Here is a 15279-nt window from a genome sequence, read left to right as displayed (position 1 = left end):
ATATGTCGAATTTTGTAGTTGAATGCTGACAAAAAAATTGCATAATGTTGCAACCTTTTTGCCGCCATTTTAGGAATGGCTTTAGTTGGGCCAAAAATGCGTACTAAAGCTGCACTATCAGTTTCTAACTCAAAACTCCTACCATATGTATAATTATAGAATTTTGTCACACCAAACACTACTGCCATAGCTTCCTTGTCTATAGTAGAATATTTAATCTCTGTCTCATTCAGTTTTTTACTTGCATAAGCAATTGGTTTTACGACTCCGTTTCTGTCTCTATTTGAAATTACTGCAGCCAAGCCTGTCTCTGATGCGTCACAACTTAAAATTAAAGGTAAATTAGGATCGTAATGAGTTAGATTATCCATGTTAGCCAGCTTATTTTTTATCATAACAAAAGCATTATCACATTGGTGCGTCCACTTGAATTTATTTTCTTTGGTACATTCATATAATGGTGTCAATATGCTGGCCATATCTTTTAAGAAACGAGAATAATAGTTAACTTTGCCTAAAAATGACCTTAACATTGTTACATTTGTGGGTGGTGTGGCCTGCAGTAATGGTTCTATATTCTCTTTATTTACCCGAATACCATTGCTGTCGATCGTAAAGCCAAACACGTCAATGCTTTTTTCAAAGAATTTACAATTTTGTATTTTTAACTTAAATTCACTTTGTTGTAACCTCTCTAAAACCTTAGATAAAGTGTCTACTGTATCCTGGATATCTTTACCACTAATATAAATATTATCTATAAATACAGCAGTATTTGGAATATCTGATAATTTTTTACTCATGAGCCGCTGAAATGACCCTGGTCCTGTGCTCACACCATAAGGAAGATAATTATACCTGAATGTGCCCACTTCTGTAACAATAACTGTACAATCTTTTGAGGCTTCGTCTAATGGTGCCTGATGATACGCCTCTTTCCGGTCCAGCTCGCAGAAGTATTTTCCATTATTAAGGGAATTAAATATCTCTTCTATATGAGGCAATGGAAAGTGATCCACCTCTAAATGTGGGTTGACGGTTAATTTGTAGTCTCCACATAACCTTACCGAACCATCTCCCTTTAAAATTGGAACCACAGGTGTACCCCACTCACTGGTCTCCACGGGTTCAATTCTACCATTTTGTAAAAGTCTAGAAATTTCAGCTTTTACCTTGTCTTGAAGTGCAAATGGAACTCGGCGTACCGGCAGGCTTTTTGGTTTGGCATCCTTTTTTAATTTAAGGCTGATGGTTTCACCTTTAAAATTTCCCCATCCTTCACTAAATACTTCTGCGAACCTTTCCTTTATTGCAGCTCTGGCTTCTGAAACATTATTAACATTTTTATTTACTACATTTGCTTCATTTGCCATTACAAATTGGGGCGGCCATAATCCTAACTCCTGTAGCCAGTCTCTCCCTATAATACATGGTGTGTTCTCAGTTACAAAACTGTTTAATTGTTTAGTTACATTATTCAATGTGACTGTCAAGTTATCTATTATTCCTAATGGTTGTGATATCTTTTGATCAAAATTTTTAAATAAAACATTACATTTTTTAATGTCCTTATCAGGTAATAACATTTGTTTTTGTTTTAATGGAATAACGGTAACCTCAGACCCTGTATCCAGCTGAAATTCTACCATACAACCCTCAACATTAAGACTTAACATATGAGGAGGCACTTTACTTACATTTACATAGTACATTTGGTACTCATCCATTTTTTGGTTTTCTGAGATATCCTCGGTTTCCTCTTTCTCTATACAGTTAATTTTGAAACTCTTCTTCTTGGGACAGACCTTAAAAATGTGTCCTTGTTGACCACATTCCGAACAATATTTTTGGCGCAGCGTACACTCTGAACGCAGATGATTGTGACCACCGCAGCAGAAACACCTAGTAGCTTTATTCATGCTTGGCTTCCCTCTTGTTGGTCTACCTTGAAATGATTTGTTTCTGTTAGTTTGCTGATAGTAAACATTAGCTTCCACTTCTGCCTTCTGCCCTGTTTCTTTTAATGCCGCTTCTACCGTTCTAGCCAAAGTAATGTAATCTTCTAATGTCTGACTTGTATCCGCTTTTAGTAATTCAAATTTAATGAGTTTGGAATGCACACCGTCGATGAACTTTTCTTTTAATTGATCCTCGGAGTCCTTGAATTGACATTTGCTAGCTAACTTCCGAAGTTCTGTAACATAATCCTCTATTTTTTCATTTGGAAGCTGATTCCGACTTCGGAACGTCGCACGTTCCAAAACAATAGACTTTTTTGGTACGTATTTGTTTTTCAAAATTGTAGTAAGCTCAACATAAGAGAGACTTGCAGGTTTTTTTGTGTTACACAGAGACGTCAAAATTTCGAAAACCTGAGGTGTTATTTTTGTTAACAACAGGGGCACTTTTTTCTCCTGTGGCACGTCATTCAATGCAATATAGCATTCTAATTGTTGTTCAAAACATTCCCATTTAGTGCCATCAAATGGTTGAAGATTTAAATGGGTTATGTGTGCGTGTGACATTTTGGGTTGGCTCGCGTTTATATTTTGTTTCTTTTTGCAATATTTTACCAATATTTGTCGCAATTCGTCGACGGTTTGCTGTTCATCGAATGTGATTTTAAGCTTATTCAAGTATTCTTGCAATTCAATTTTTGACAGTTTGTAAATCCATCCTGTTGTCCGTACGTCCGTAGTGTCACTGATTTCGGCGTCCGACATCTAATTCAAGGTCAAGTTCGTCGCTTTTTAAACAAATATTATTGTGGCACACGTTGTGAAGATTTTGCATTTTTGTCAAGCGGCCGCCATTATGCAAAAACAAAAGCAGATCGACTGCGTCTATTTTGCAATTTTGCTTTTTCAACTTTATCACTTCTTACACTTTGTTATTAATTAAAACTGTGATTTTTTTGTTGGTTCGTCTATCTCGTCGCCACTGTGATAACTTGGAATAACACGCAATTAATTAATGCTGTATTCTTTATTGGAACACTAATTTATCGATCTTACAATCAAGACGCCATATTGGAGAAGAGCGAGACAGCCCACAGATAAGAGCGACCATAGGCACTTAAAGCTGACATACACGAGTATATCACACCACAGCCACAGCCTTATTTTATTAATGCTGGTCCAGATGACGCAAGCAGAGCCCCTCATTATAGTTAGGGGAAGACGGATAATCTGCTATATATATATATACCGTCTGGCGTTAAGTTAATGGATATTTATCTGCCCATTATTTGCAAATTATTACGCATAACTACGGTATTCGCATTTTATTTTTACAGTTTTTATGCTTATGACACTCGTAACAATTACATATGTGCCAACCTAATAAAATCTTTCAATTTTCACCCACTTAAATGTGGTTGGGTTGACTTAGCACTAGTGTTATTTTGCTACGAAATGAGTAGATAGTGCTCTTGCTGATTTTCGAGAGTCTTTTTTATATCCAAAACTTAATATTTATTTAGTTATACTTTGGCAAGTCAGCTTTGTCAGTAGAAAAGGCGGCGTATTTGAAAAACGTAGGCGCGATGATTCGCCTTTACTACAGACAAAGTTGGCTTGCCAGAGTGTATTATCAATACTGTCAATACACACCGATTTATTTTGTACCGCTACGCCGCAGCGTGTAGTGCGGTAAAGACGATAAAGACCACATAAAGCGAAAATCCCTCCTATATGCTGGCAATAATATTTACGACATTATGTCGTGATTGCTAAATGGGTTAATGGGTCATGTCATGGATACCATTTGGTGACAATGATCTGAGCATGACTAATGGTTTATTTAATTGGTTTTACGGCATTGTACATATCATCTGCCTTAACGACTATACATATACAGTAAAAAAGACCTGTAAAAATACAGTGAAATATTTATTTATAATTATGAACTTACCTTAACACTTTAAGTATAAAGGAAGGTAAAAGGTCGGCAACGCGCATGCAACACCTCTGGAGTTGCAGGCATCCATTGGCTACGGTGACTGCTTACCATCAGGCGGGCCGTATGCTTGTTTTCCACCGAGGTGTTTTACAAAAAAAACCCGTGCGAAGCCTGTCCGGTCGCTAGGTGTACTTTTAATGCATATAGGCAGCGATTTGGATTTGAAAATTCGAATACGTGAGTTAAACACTTGCCCTAACTAATACAAACATTTATGGTTTTTAAATCACAGAGCGGATCCTATTCCTAAATAAAGCAACATTAGAGAATATTATTCCTGCTTACATATTCTCTTATCTATTTATAAAATCTCTCAACCACAAACAAGAATGCCTTCTAAATTCCGTGTCACGGGGATATTTGTCCGTATGCCGTAACATAACGCGACAGGCTCTGATATTACGTCGATACATTAAATGCCACTTATGTTACGCAGGCGGGACCTAAAAGCTTTTCCCATCTGTTACATCTTTATTCCATGATAAAGGACGACATCCTCTTATATGCATTTCAGCTTAAAAACTAAATAATATTGCTGCATTGGCCGTTTACCCTCACTTATTTTGGAGAACAGATAAATGTGCGAACTTGTGGCGCAATCACATTAAAACTGGATTAGAATTGAATTTCTGTTGTTAAATTGTATCCCAATGTATAGATAGGTTAAAATTGTTATGTTTGAACTTACTCATACCCATATATTCACCCCTCCGCGTATGGTCAAACATAACAATTTCATCCTGTATATTATGTTATGTAGGTATCTACCGAGTCATCCGCTGCCCACAAATTGCGACGTTGTTTTCAAATGTGTTACTTAATACTTTATATACGAGGAGAAAGGGGAAAAGGATAATGATGTTTTTGTTGACTTTGCACAAACGGATCTTGCGGAAAAATGTCATGAGGGTAACTGACACAGTTCACACAGTGTCTGAGTATGATCATCTAGGCCTGCGTTTAATAATGAAGGTAAAATATTGATCAGCAACAGTGCTAGTGCGTCACGCTTGGTGTCGTGTCAACGAATACGATATGGGGCATACTGATACGTCAAATTTCCATTTGAGAAGGGACCTTCTGGCACTAGGGGCCGCTGCTCTAGTTTCTGACATTCTGAATTTCCTGGCCTGTCATGTGACTGGCTGTGCTAGCGGCTACATGCTACATATTCGTAAAATTGGTTATAAAATTATTATGGTGGTAAAATTAAATGTTATGAAAGGGTTTGCTTCGAAAGTTATACAATACTTACTCGTATACCCGTATATGAGTGAGGTACTCCGACCAAATACTTTATCTTGAATAGACACGATATCGATATAGATACGAGTACACATAAGGTAAAAGTACGCTCCACCGAACGCTCAATATCCGTCCGTATTACCGAATTTCTTCTATTTTAGGCTGTAAGTCGATTATTTACAGCTGATATTTACTTGCGTATTTTTTTTCCACGAGTTAAATACCTATCTCTTCCACTATGCCTCAGAGTCGGCCAATTTGTCCCGCAGTTGGGACGTGGCAACTGATCGAAACGGATCGTTGCTGCCGATTGCCACTTTGTATGGGCAACCTTAAAGAAATCGGTAAGAAGTTGCGTATATTTCTTAAGGTCATAAAACCTTTTAAATTTATTTCTGTGTTTCAAAGTATGATTTTTCAGTGTGACTACTTAATTAGTTTGTGTATTTTAGTCAATTTAATTAATTTAGTGCAGTCATATTATCAGAAATTAAGCTTAATGTGAGTTTGGTGATGAGTACACCGACAATTTGATTGGAAGGTATTATCGAACAGCGTCCGGAATCAGGGAAAGCGTATGTTTATGAAATTATTTTTTTAACGGTTGATTACGAACTATTTAGATTAACTACCTAATTTCACAAATAACTTAATGTATTTGTAATTTTATGAGCAATTGCCGAACAACAATAACCCATATATTTTATTATAAAACTGCGTTTGAAATGTTCATGTTTTACGACTTTTTGGCATCAAAATAAGGTTTTTGGCAAGACTATTATCAAACAATAATTTTAGATATTTTACGTCAGTATTAGCAAGAACTTTACACATGTACGGTTTTGTAATGGATTCAAGTATTAAATTTAATGATAGATTTGTAGTTATACCACATTGATTACGATTTAAATACTATTTTCAAAATCCGTTCGCGAAATAGGTTCCACATATTTTCCATGTTTCGTTCACCGAACGGCCGTTCGGTAAATGGTACCCATGGTCTCTGCTACCGAACTCATGTTTGCGTTGGCCATGTTTCTATTCGACGTTCATGAGAATATAATCCTTATTACGATAACGGCTAGGTCGATATTTATATGTTTATTTTTTGTGACCATTATTTCAATGCCAGCGCTTTTCAAACTTTAGACATACTTATTGGACGCCTGATAATAGTCTTGGAATGTGGACAAAAAAACTGAATAGGATAATAAAAATAATGAAGCAATAATATTTTATACAGGGTGGTCCGAACCTAGATGTCCAAAAATTTTTTTGAGATTCCTCTCGTCGTGGGCGATTGTGATTTTTTAAACTTTTATCTTTTGTTATGAAATTCCGGGGTTCCCATACAGGGTGGCTAAAAATTAACTACATTCCCATTCCCAGGGAGGTTTTGGGATTATACTGAGCAACTTTTACTATGGGACCAACTCCGAAATCGTGAAAAAAAATTTACCCTTCCATAGAAAATGGACGAGCCAAAATTTATGAAACAGCCAAATTTTTTTAAACACATGCGTACATGTTTTATAATTGTTGCATACCTTACTTACTGACTTATTTTTCAAAAGTATTTTTCAATAAAAAAGACACGTCAAGATCGCTTACCATCTTTATAATGCTAAAAAACGAAGCATAGTATAGGGATTTAATAGTGAACTACTGAACTGCCGCCTTAAGAAAAAAAACCATAAGTGACAATTTTTGCGAAATTGAGTTATTGACACCCTCGAAATCAGGAAGAAAAATGTGATTTTTCTATCTAGCAGTTATTTCTTTATCTCTAACAGGTCACGATTTAGACAAGCATAACTACACACCATTTTGGTAAAGTTACTGCCTTTTTGAGAAAGAAAAAGCATAAGTATATATTCATAGACAGAAAAGTACTAAATTGACGACTTGTGTTTTTTCTTTTGTCTTGAATTTGAGCCCAACAATTATTTCACAAGAAGAAAAACCATAATATTGGTTTTCTTTAAAATTTCTATGTAAAAAACCCATAAGTTGACAGAAGTGTTCATTCTTGTTAGTATAAAATAATTATTAGTCATAACTCTGGGAATCTGAAAAAACATAAGTTGCACGTTATGTTTTTTCTATCTCGTATGACTCTTCCTTATGCTTTTTCTGCTTAGTGTCGGTTGCAAAAAAAGTAAACTTGTGCTTTATTTATTAAATGTTGTGGTCAGTTATGCTTTATCAGGCTAGTAGGTAGTCCCCCTCCGGTCCCCTATAAGGACAGATTTTGGCCGGTTCACTCCTGGTTACTTTCCTTCGGAAGAGGTTGCGCGTACGACGCACGTATTAATTACTCCTGTGCCTACTTCAAAAAATATTAGAAGTGTTAATGTGTATACGTGATTGTAATAAGTGTCAAAAATTATTTGTAAGTAAGTAATATCCATGTTACGTTTCTCATCTCGTCGCGTATTCCAGATGTTACCTAAATTTTTGAATAACTTTAGGTATATTTGTCACGGTCATTCTAGTAGGTACTTTTTTTTTTATATAAGAGGGGAAATGCTTTACGCATACCACCCGGCGCGGGGACGGGCCGGGATGGTTATGTGGGACTCCCTGTTGTGGGCTAATGAGACCCCAGGTTTACCCACTAAAACCCCTCTGTTGCCGCCTCGCTGCTATATGGCGAGGTCCCAGGAACGCCGAAGTACTCTTCCGCAACCTCGCCAGATTCTAGTAGGTACCTACGTTAAGGCTTGGCGCGCCTATTCAAATGTTTACCTATGCGTTTCTGGAATTAACATTATCTCTTTATTTATATTGGTGTTAAGTAACTTGTCTATTGAGACTAAAACATATTATAACCCTGACCACGAATTTAAGGTACAATGGCTTAAAATAACGTGGCGTAAAGTTTCGATCCTATGTGTGATCACTCCGGCACCACCGAGCTTTATGTATGTTGCAAAATAACACTTACAGTTTTGCATTGGCACATGGCTTAATTTTATTTTAGTATGGGATACACCGCCCAATGTCATGCTTGTTCATGAAACAGGCATTTCCCAACTATTTATTTTTCATTATGTTTGTTTCATGAGTATCGCTTTGTTGTTAATTTTATGATTGCAAGTTTTGTTATAATGAAATAAAATTGAGAATTTTCTGAGTGTTTGAGCTTATCTAACATTATAATTCTAAACATATTTTATTCTAGAACGCAAAGGCTGTTTGTGCTTGCTTCTTGGCTGTGGGTGCGTTTTTTTTGTTTTGGTTATCAGATTACTAATGGTAACATTCCATTTCTAACCGCAGCTGCACTACCGGTACTGAACGCGTCGCTGTCATTATCAATTTCCATAGTAAAATGAACAGTATTGCAGCTGTCGTTGGAAATGGACTGTCACCTTAACGATGCGGCAGTCGTCCAGGAGCAGACGGTTGCTTCTTATGGCCAGATCTGACATTCAAGAAAATAATGTCTAGCCACAAACATCAGCAGCATCTCAATAAATTAAGGACTATACTATACTAGACATAGCATTTTTACTTAGGTAGTGCAATCTAATTGTGCATTTTTTAAGTTTTATATTGCATTATTAATCAAATATCTCTAAAAATATCTCCTTTTTTTTCTTTAAATAAATAATTATGAATCTTTATCGTATTTTTAAGAACTCCTTTAACGAGATAAATTATAATTTGATAACGTTAACGAAGCAAAAAAAAACATAAAGTACCCAATTGTGCTTTTTCAGCTTCGAGATCGGTCAGTAACATAAGCACAACTGGGTACTTGTGTTTTTATTTCTTAGAAATCGTAGTGCAAAACTAACACAAAAACCATAAGTACACACTTATGTCATTTAATGTTAGTAAAGGTATTTTTATTATATTTATATCACGAGGCAGTAACTATTTTTTCTAAATAACTTATTTAAATAAATAGATATCGAATAATTTACAACGCATAAAAATTCTACATAATTACTTTGTTCATTAACAAAAGTTTCAACTTTGTACTTTGAATTTAACCTATTTGAACAGGAGTGCAAAGTTTTTTGGCTTTTTCTCGAAACTTACTTTTTGTCAGTTATGATTTTTTTTCTTAAGGCGGCAGTGAAGTTTGAGCACCACTCAACACCATATTTTCATACAATTATTTCCTAGTTCGGTAATGCGGGCTCCCTATTCGGTATAATGTGCAAATCACGTTTCTTAGGTCGGTAAACGGTACAAACAAGGAAATTGGAAGAAATGACTTTAAAAATGTTTTTAATACACGTCCAATCATTTCAGTAATTTATAGGTATGTTTAAATGAGGACAAATTTATCTATGTTTCTATTTTAGTATTGAACATATTCGTAAGAAAATATCAGAACTAATAAAAAAATTAAACGTAAGTTTAGGGCTTAAGCATTCGGTGAAGCGTACATTTACCTTATAACGTATTGACAGCAAGACAGTCTGTCAGATAATATTAAAGAAAAAAATTAGTATTGCCAACCAAGCAATTGAATAATGACAAGATTGGGTCATGATTTTGTTTTAATATGTGTTAACTCATTCATCGCTGTATTTACGGACCCAGCTCTTACCCTAATACTACTATTCAAAATTCCTTTGTCTCTAATAAGGTGCCACACGTTCTGATTCCACAGACTCCACTTGGTCCGGTTTTTAAAGTAAATGACTATAACTATGTTAGGAGGAATCAAACCGCCAAACAGCTTCAAGAAAAAGCAAAAGTCGATTATATATACCTTATATAGGTACGTACCTATAAAGATTAAATGTTACTTTTTTAATTTTGTGTACCGCGCATTATGCCTTTCGTTATTCAAGCGATCAATTTGCGTCTCATTTTCACGGCTAATAACCTATCGCCAGTATAAAGCTCTCAATAAAATATACTTATCATTATCATCTCGTCTCCCGTTCCACGCAAAATAGTTATTTCGTGAAAGGCCATCAATCAAAGCCTCCACAACGCCGGATATTGACAATCGGCATACGTAAACAGAGTTTTTGTGCCATCAGCCATCAGTGCATCAATAATTCAATGGCTATCAAGTTATTGATGTGTTTCACATAATAGGTTTGACAAAAAATAGTTAGTAATCGTATGCCTAATGATACTTTGAACTTATTTATTTAAATGTATGTAGTTATCGGGTAAACAGTAGGTACGTGAATGTAGCCAGTATAATAGTTAAATTGTAGTAATGTTGTTTCGTCATGCACCATCCCCCATGATCGACCGAGAAAGCTGAGAAGGACAGGTCTAAGAAAGTACCTAGACTTACTTGGCTTACGAGAAAACCGTCATGACATGTGGGATGTTGATTTGACGATCATTGTCCCGATAATCGTTGCAGCGAACAGTCTCATAGCGAGGAGACTCGATCCACACCTTGGGAGATTCCCTGTGGCTGGATCAAGGGTCAGATACAGACACCGATAGTCTTGGACACGGCGCGGATAGTCCGTCGAGTCCTTTCTCTGCATCCACCACTAGCAGCTTGGGTCCTGCTCTGCTGCTGGCGGCAACCTAGGTTGTGTTTATATTTTGTATGCGTATTTCTCAAGTTACTCGTAACATTAATAACATTATGCACCATAATCAACTGAACATTAACTTAAACTAACTAACTTACATTGAAAATTCACTAACCCTTCCGGGCATCCATTTGTATTACATCTTACCCACATCTCGAACAGTAAATCTACACAAGGAGATATAGGAGGCACGGAGGGATCTTCCACGTTAATATTAAATGTAAATAGTTGAGTGGACGAGGTTTGCTTGCAGGAATCGGCCGTTTGTGCTTTCATTTTGTTTGTAACTGGGATTGAATTTGTTGTATACCTACTGACGTTAGGCCACAGGGATTTAGAAAAGCGCGTTTTCTTTACAATGATAGTAGATTTATCAAGGAAAGTTCATTAAAAACGGCCTTAAAAACAATCGTTGTTGTATAAATTGACTTACCGAACACAACCGTCAGACTGAGTCTCAAGAAACCTCTCGAAAAAGTCTTAAGTATAGGTAGATTTAATTAAAAGGCACCATCGTGTGGCGCACCATAATAAGGAAATAAACAGTTTCCCATCTATCCATGACTGAAGAGAAGAGAAAGGCTAGGTACCTACTTCTATTTCAAGTAGGTATTATTATGCCTTCGTGAATCGTTGGACGTAAGCTGAGCCCCTATGCACCAGTGAGAAAAAGCATTAACTCTGATGAGTGAAAAAGTGGTTCTTTTCTCTTGACATTCAACATCGAAAGGACACGATACAAACAGAAATATCCTTACATTAAATCTACATTTGGCAGTAAAAAAGTCTGGGAGTTTTTATGCCTGGACTAAATCTGAATCGTAACGAGCCGATGAGACGCTGTAAAGTGGATTATATGGATCATTTCCGTCGGCCATTACCCCAGCTTGTTAAACTATAGGCACCGAATTTCAGTCACGAACTCAAACAAACTTGGTCTTACAATGACGCTCTAGAGCTACTTTGGGAACTGGATAGACCGATATTGTGTTATGTTAAGGCTCTCTTGTTATATAACTATTACATATACCGGGTGTGGTCTGTAATATGAGCAAAAAATTAAACTGTAGGCTGTACTCCTCATACTGACCAACATTTGTTCAGCGACTTTTAAAAATAACTTGTGGTTTGATTTTTAATACACTTTAAAGTTTTATTATAAGACGCAATGTATTGCGAATTTATGTTATGTTTAAGGCGTGACAAGCAACGTCAATCACAATGATATGGCGTGGCGATGGCGTCCATTGAAGATAATATTTATTTTGTATGAAAAATAGGCAGTCTAAATACTTCATTATTTTTAAAAGTTGTTGAACAAAACTGTCACCGTTTGAGGAGTACAATCTATGTTGTAATTATTTGCTCGTGTTAAAGGCCACACCCGGTATGCAGAGTATGTACGATGTCAAACAAAGACTTTACGTTAATATTTATTGTTATTTTTATTCGAGCTATTCTGTTAATTACATTAATTAAACAAACAAAAAAGGAAATAACACGAATGTCAAAACGAAAACGAAGAGAAAAATTAACAGACTTAACCTGTTGTTGATTATCTTTCTTTGAACGCTAACGTAAGTTATTATGCAAAGTAAAGTAAACACTACGCGGTTAATTTGTATGCTTAAAGAATGACTCACGCTAGACGGCCGGGGCCGGGCCGGAGCTTCCGGCGCTTCGTGTTCTATGGAAAGCACCACGTGATCACCGATCAGCCGTCATAGAAAATGACATGTCGGACGCGTCAGCCCGGGCTCGGCCCGGTCTTAGCGTGAGTGATCCTTAATAGTTATTTGTACAACAAGAGATCAAAGTTTGATATTTCTTCGAGTGCTTATTTTGAGTCCCGTGCAAGCGAAAGATTCTATAATAGATTCACGAGCGTAGCGAGTGAATCTAATTTAGAATCTTGAGCGTAGTGAGGGATTCAAAAGCGCACGAGATGTAAATAACTTTGATCTCGTGTAGTACACAAATTTTTTCACCCTAAGCAGTGAGAACATACCTAGAGGGACAGAGATAATAGAACCCAAGTATATCGAACTTGTATTAGACCCCGCATGTTGAAATGACATTTGACTATAAAAGTCACTTGAATGACATTTTGTCTCACTCAGTGAGCAAAATGCGATTTTGCTCACTCATACTGTCTCACTAAGTGAGCAAAATGCGATTTTGCTCACTGAGTGAGACAAAATGACTCAGTGGGCAAAATCGCATTTTTTTAGAAGCAAAGTACCCTTGTTCGAGCTGCTGAGGTGAAAATGTTTTTTGACCGCCATTCCTTAAAAAGCTTCCAGCAACAATTTCGAGCAAATAACCCCAGCTTAACATTTTTGAGTCTCTCAGTCAGTGCCAAGTTCGGCAGCGTTCACCCGCATAGTTTGCCTTTGTTGCTACTTTAAATACCAACTTGTGGCATGAATGTTGAATGCGCAACAAATCTTGTCAGAGACAAGTAAAATATAAAGGTGTTCAATTGCCATACTAAGTGGTGTGCCCTATCTTTGATGTTTGCCACTTAGTCTTAGGGTGTTCTCACGTATCTCAAAGTACTCTCTCAAAGGGCCTGGCCACGACATTGCGCGACTGGCTTCGGCTAAGGTGACAACCATAGGTTGGAGCGAAACACAGCGATCGAACCTTTCGTTCCCGCTTATGGTTTTCGCCTTAGCCGAAGCCAGTCGGGCAACGTCGTGGGCAGGCCGAAAGAGCTACTAGATAGCACGTTGTCAGTAGCTCCAATGGTAAATAATGATGAGGCAAGCGACTTTGTATAATCTGACTGATACGGTTGCTGGTTTTACATAAGAAAAAATGTGCAAAAAGCTGATCTGGTCGAAGAATCACCTTGAATTCAAAAATATTTAATGTGATTCTATGACAGCTATTAAGGTGCAATCCGGCCTTTTCAGGTCGGCGGCCTTTATTATGCTTCCCTGAACTTCACTCTTCAATTGAGTCTTACTATATTAATTGTTCGTTACCTATTACTAGATAATACTATTTTAACAATAATATTTTAACATCCTCCGAAAGCATATTAGATGATTGTCTGTGATATCTAACCCTAGGTAATGGATGGAAAGTTCTACATATGAAGTTTTATATGTATTTATGTATACCTACTGGTTTCTTAGACGTTACACTTTTTCGCAGTGGTCATGAACTCAACGATGATGTACGAGTACATGGTTGGTCTCTGTCCTCATTCCCCTCGACTAGGAGGTCGCCTTAGAAATGTATCCCTATTGAACTTAAACATTCTTTATTCTATATTTGTCTCTGAATCTTACCAAGTTTTCCCTGTCGACTAATTAGCCGACTCTTGCTCACGAAACTCGTCTCGGAAAGCGAAACTTCCTACATTTATTATTCAACGCCTCTCCTGGAGAATGTTATTGCCTGGCCGATTGATTCCTGAGCCGTTGTTTGCACCTTAAATTGGTTCGTGAAATTATAAGGATTTTCACTGTTTACTGCGGGAGGTTTGCTTAAAATATAAATAAAACTGGCAGATATTTTCGGTGATCGAAGTTTAATATAAAGTGAAAACAAAGGGGATTAATGCCAGAGCAGAAATCGAGAAGAATTTATAATTACTTATGTTTATTTACAAAGTATTTTACGTACGTTTTTATCTCTCTAACACTCTCACCTTTGCATCGGTGTTATTAAGTAGACTCCGATCTATATTTAAACAATATTTGCTTGGTTATGTCTCTAAAAGCTTAATGCAAGGCTTGTTTTGTTGTTAAACTTTCTTAAAATATTTTGTTTATCACAGTAACTTCAAAGGTTTATTTGGTACAGCGTAATTAAAATACTATGCATTTAAACAGCACCGTGTTCTTTTCAAACATTGAAAGAAAAATTCCGTTTCATTATAATTTTAAACGAGCGCACATAAGGACAAAGGATTATATTTTCGGCAAAATGTTTACAAATTAAAAACTCTACCGCGCGCGCGATTCAAACTTTAAATACTTCAACTTAATTTGATATTTATTACTTGCAAAGCAGCTCGCTCATACGTATTGATGCGCTCTAGTTGGTCTGCCAGCAATTAACAAATCATTATCATATTAAGTTGGATTTTTGAAGCTTTAAAGCGGCTCACACAGATGTACCTATGGTACACACGTATCGCCGGGTCGAACAAATCGTTGTTTTTCGGAAAACGACCGCTTCCAATCTGCTCTAAAACAAACGAAGGCATGTGACATGGGGTGTGTGTGTGCGGTAAAACAAATGAACGACACGTGACAGTATGTGTGGTAACGTCCGCCGGAGCTGGGTCGCTATCTTGCTATTGCGATTGCTTGTCGATTTAATTATTATCATGCCGCGATCAGAAAGGGATTAGAAATAACAGATTTCCAAACACTTACGTCAAAATCAATATGGATTGACAGCTATCTCAATCCCTTTCTAATCGCGATTCAGTAATATAGGTGATCAGCAAATTTCTCCAGTTTCAGAGATTTCAATACCTAATTATTGTAAATTACAACAATACAATTTAGTCCGACTTAACCCCAGA

General features: G+C 36.7%; 2 protein-coding genes across 3 annotated transcripts in view; one reads left to right on the top strand and one right to left on the bottom strand.

The window, feature by feature from the left end:
- Window positions 1–15279, top strand: part of LOC134664441 (uncharacterized) — a 220111-nt gene that overhangs the window by 41812 nt on the left and 163020 nt on the right. The window lies entirely within an intron of this gene.
- LOC134664431 (uncharacterized) lies at window positions 667–2681 on the bottom strand. Its single transcript, XM_063521077.1, has 2 exons — window positions 1698–2681; window positions 667–1324 (listed from the first exon to the last, which is right to left on the bottom strand). Exons 1-2 carry the CDS (start codon window positions 2523–2525, stop codon window positions 1307–1309), a joined length of 846 nt encoding a protein of 281 aa, XP_063377147.1. The 5' UTR covers window positions 2526–2681; the 3' UTR covers window positions 667–1306.

Source organism: Cydia fagiglandana, chromosome 5 (assembly GCF_963556715.1).
Source record: "Cydia fagiglandana chromosome 5, ilCydFagi1.1, whole genome shotgun sequence".
In the NCBI taxonomy this organism is placed as follows: Eukaryota; Metazoa; Arthropoda; class Insecta; order Lepidoptera; family Tortricidae; genus Cydia; species Cydia fagiglandana.
Note: the sequence above shows the minus strand (reverse complement) of the source record. Positions and strands in the feature narration are given on the sequence as shown.